The sequence below is a fragment of the Protobothrops mucrosquamatus genome, unplaced genomic scaffold, assembly GCF_001527695.2.
Source record: "Protobothrops mucrosquamatus isolate PMUCROS unplaced genomic scaffold, P.Mucros_1.0 scaffold6794, whole genome shotgun sequence".
In the NCBI taxonomy this organism is placed as follows: Eukaryota; Metazoa; Chordata; class Lepidosauria; order Squamata; family Viperidae; genus Protobothrops; species Protobothrops mucrosquamatus.
In genome coordinates, this window is record NW_015392609.1 from 1 (window position 1) to 3,045 (window position 3,045).

The window sequence follows — 3,045 nt, forward strand, 5'->3', positions numbered from 1 at the left end:
AATTGTGTGACCACAGTACACTATAACCAGCTGTATATGCAAGTGTCAAGTGCCAGAATTGCAGTCACGTCACTGTGAGGGAGTGGGGGGATGGACTAACAGTCGTAAGTTCAAATATAGGTCTTAAGTCACTTTTTCCAAAGCTGATGTAACTTTAGACCATCATTAAAAGAACAATCCTAAGTAAAGGACTATTTATCTGTGTGGATTGCCTACATAAACGATCACCATGGAAGCACATCATCATCATCATTATTATTATTATTACTACTACTACTACTACTACTACTACTACTACTACTACTACTACTACTATTATTATGTTGGAAGGGACCTTGGAGGTCATCTAGTCCAACCCCCTGCTCAGGCAGGAAACCCTATACCATTTCAGACAAATGGCTGTCTAGTCTCTTCTTAAAAACTTCCAGTGTTGGAGCATTCACAGCTTCTGGAGGCAGGTTGTTCCACTGGTTAATTGTTCTAACTGTCAGGAAGTTTCTCCTTAGTTCTAGGTTGCTTCTCTCTTTGGTTAGCTTCCATCCGTTGCTCCTTGTCCTGCCCTCAGGCGCTTTGGAGAATAGCTTGACTCCCTCTTCTTTGTGGCAGCCCCTGAGATATTGGAACACTGCTATCATGTCCCCCCTCGTCCTTCTCTTCATCAAATTAGACATACCCAATTCCAGCAACCTTTCCTTATATGCTTTGATTCATGCCTTCTTTGAAGAACTTGTTAGATTTTTATCCTGCCTTTTTATATCTTTATTTTTTATTATTATATCTGTATTTTTATCCTGCTTTTTATCAAGGCAGCAAACATACCTAATTTTCCTGCCTCCTGTGTTCCTCACAAGAATGTTGTGAATTGGGTTGAGTTGAGAGAGAGTGGCCCAAAATCACCCAGCCGGCTTTCATGGCGAAGGGATGCATAGAGCTCATCATCTGCTGATTTTTAGGCCAGCACCATAATCACTACACTACATAAAATCACTTATTCCTAAAACATACAATTAAGTACACTTATTTGGTGCTTTGACAATTTTGAACTTTCCTTCTTTCATGCTTTTAACATTCAGATAATAGAAGGAATGAAGTAAAATATTCTGCTGAAGCCAAATCACTTTTATCTTTTCTATGGTAGAATAATTTCTATACAGAAAAACTGATTGCAGCGTATTACACAGAGATAGACAAAAGAGGCATATGAACACAAACACACATACAGATAACTTTTAAGTCCTAATATTATGTGTCAATATGTTTATTTCTGGCTTTAATCTAGAAACGTTCTTTTGAAATCATTGAAATTCTACTAGAGTAAACAATTTGTCTCTTCAAATTATTTATGCCTTCAGCATAGAAAAGAAAAAAAAGCCTTATAGGTAAATTTTAGGATTTTTAGCCCACATTAAGCAGCATCCTGAACATGTCTATTCCCCCAGTAGAAAAAGATCAGTTTAGGAGGTACTCTCTTTATTCCAATTCAGAGTCTTTACACAACATGGATTGTACTCAAATGCGTGGAAAGCCATTTTTCTCAAAGACAAGAAAGGAGGTGATTTAACAATGATTGGTCACTAGTGATGGTAATATGGAGCATTGCTTTTCCACTGAGAGGAAACATTATATTGCAGTTAGAATCCAAAGCAAACATAAGCAATTTTTCATGATTTCCATTGCAAGGAATAGTAGAGAGGGAAAAGGAAAGTAATTAAATTCATGCTATACACTTCTGCTCTCTGTGGATATGCCAGTTTTCTTTTTTCTCTCTCTCTGAAATTTGAAATAAGATAGAATATTTTAACTCTGCTTTATAGCAGGATATATTGGAAACTAATGGAAGTGGGTTCTGTCTTATAGCATAGAGCTATATTGGACTGTCAGAAAATGATGCTTCTTATATAACAGTACATTCATTCATTCATTATATTTATATTACAGTTCAGGTCACATGGGCCACGCTACTATGATCACTGAAAATCAGTGGTCTGGTTTCCATCAAAATGCCACCAACTTCTCCTGAATTAGCCAAATGTCATAAATAAGCCAACGAAACAGGTTGTCAGAATCAAAGTTTAGTGCCACCAAACTGGGATGCCCTCGTTCCCTCTTCATCGTTGGTACATTTTATGAGCTGATAATTTTTTGCCCATTATTTTCAATGCCCTTTTTTCTTAAAAGAAATCCATCCTGTAAAGTTGTAAAAGGTGGTGGAGGGAAAATGCAATTACAACACAATAGAGATCAGCTAGGTGCAGTTTATGACAGTTGCCTTTTTTTCCTTTCAGCTATTAGATTTGGGCGAATGCCACAAGCTGAGAAGGAGAAACTCTTGGCAGAGATTTCAAGTGACATCGACCAGCTGAACCCTGAGTCTGCTGATCTGCGAGCCCTAGCCAAGCTGCTCTACGATTCCTACATAAAGTCTTTCCCCCTGACCAAAGCCAAGGCAAGGGCAATCTTGACAGGAAAGACAACAGACCAATCAGTAAGTGCCATCCAGTTGCTCTTTTCTTCTTTGGGCAAAAGGTCTACCATTCTAATTGACTGTATTGTTTTGTTTTCGTGTGTTTTTTAAAAATGTATTTGGTACTTAACATATTTCAAACCAAAGCTGGAACACAGGAAATGGTTTAAATGGGGTAAGTAAATATTATTTGGAAAAAATCAAATAAAATATTTGAATCCCTTACAACTATGTGAAGGTCAACACAACTTGCCTTCCTGTATAGTTATCCCTTTTTCTATAGGAATCACCTACATCAGGGGTCTTCAAACTTGGCCCTTTTGTGACTTGTGAACTTCAGCACTCTGGCTGAGGAATTCTGGGAGTTGAAGTCCACAAGTTTAGGTTTAGGTTTAGGTTTAGGTTTATTGCATTTATATCCCGCCCTTCTCCTAGTGGACTCAGGGCGGCTTACAGCCAATTAAAAAACAAAACAATCAATACAAATCTAAGAAATTTAAAATCAATTAAAAGATATATTCAATAGGCCTGTTCATATATTAAAATTAATTAAAAACCAATTTAAAATGTCCCTAGGCCAG

General features: G+C 37.2%; 1 protein-coding gene across 1 annotated transcript in view; it reads left to right on the forward strand.

The window, feature by feature from the left end:
* Positions 1-2,285: 2,285 nt before the first annotated feature.
* The window catches only part of LOC107300364 (peroxisome proliferator-activated receptor gamma-like), a gene marked incomplete at both ends in the record, with an annotated part of 12,971 nt that continues 12,211 nt past the window's right edge, over positions 2,286-3,045 (forward strand). The window contains one exon of the mRNA XM_015829698.1: positions 2,286-2,485. Within this exon, the coding sequence (XP_015685184.1) occupies positions 2,286-2,485 (200 nt within the window). The remainder of the gene's footprint in view (positions 2,486-3,045) is intronic.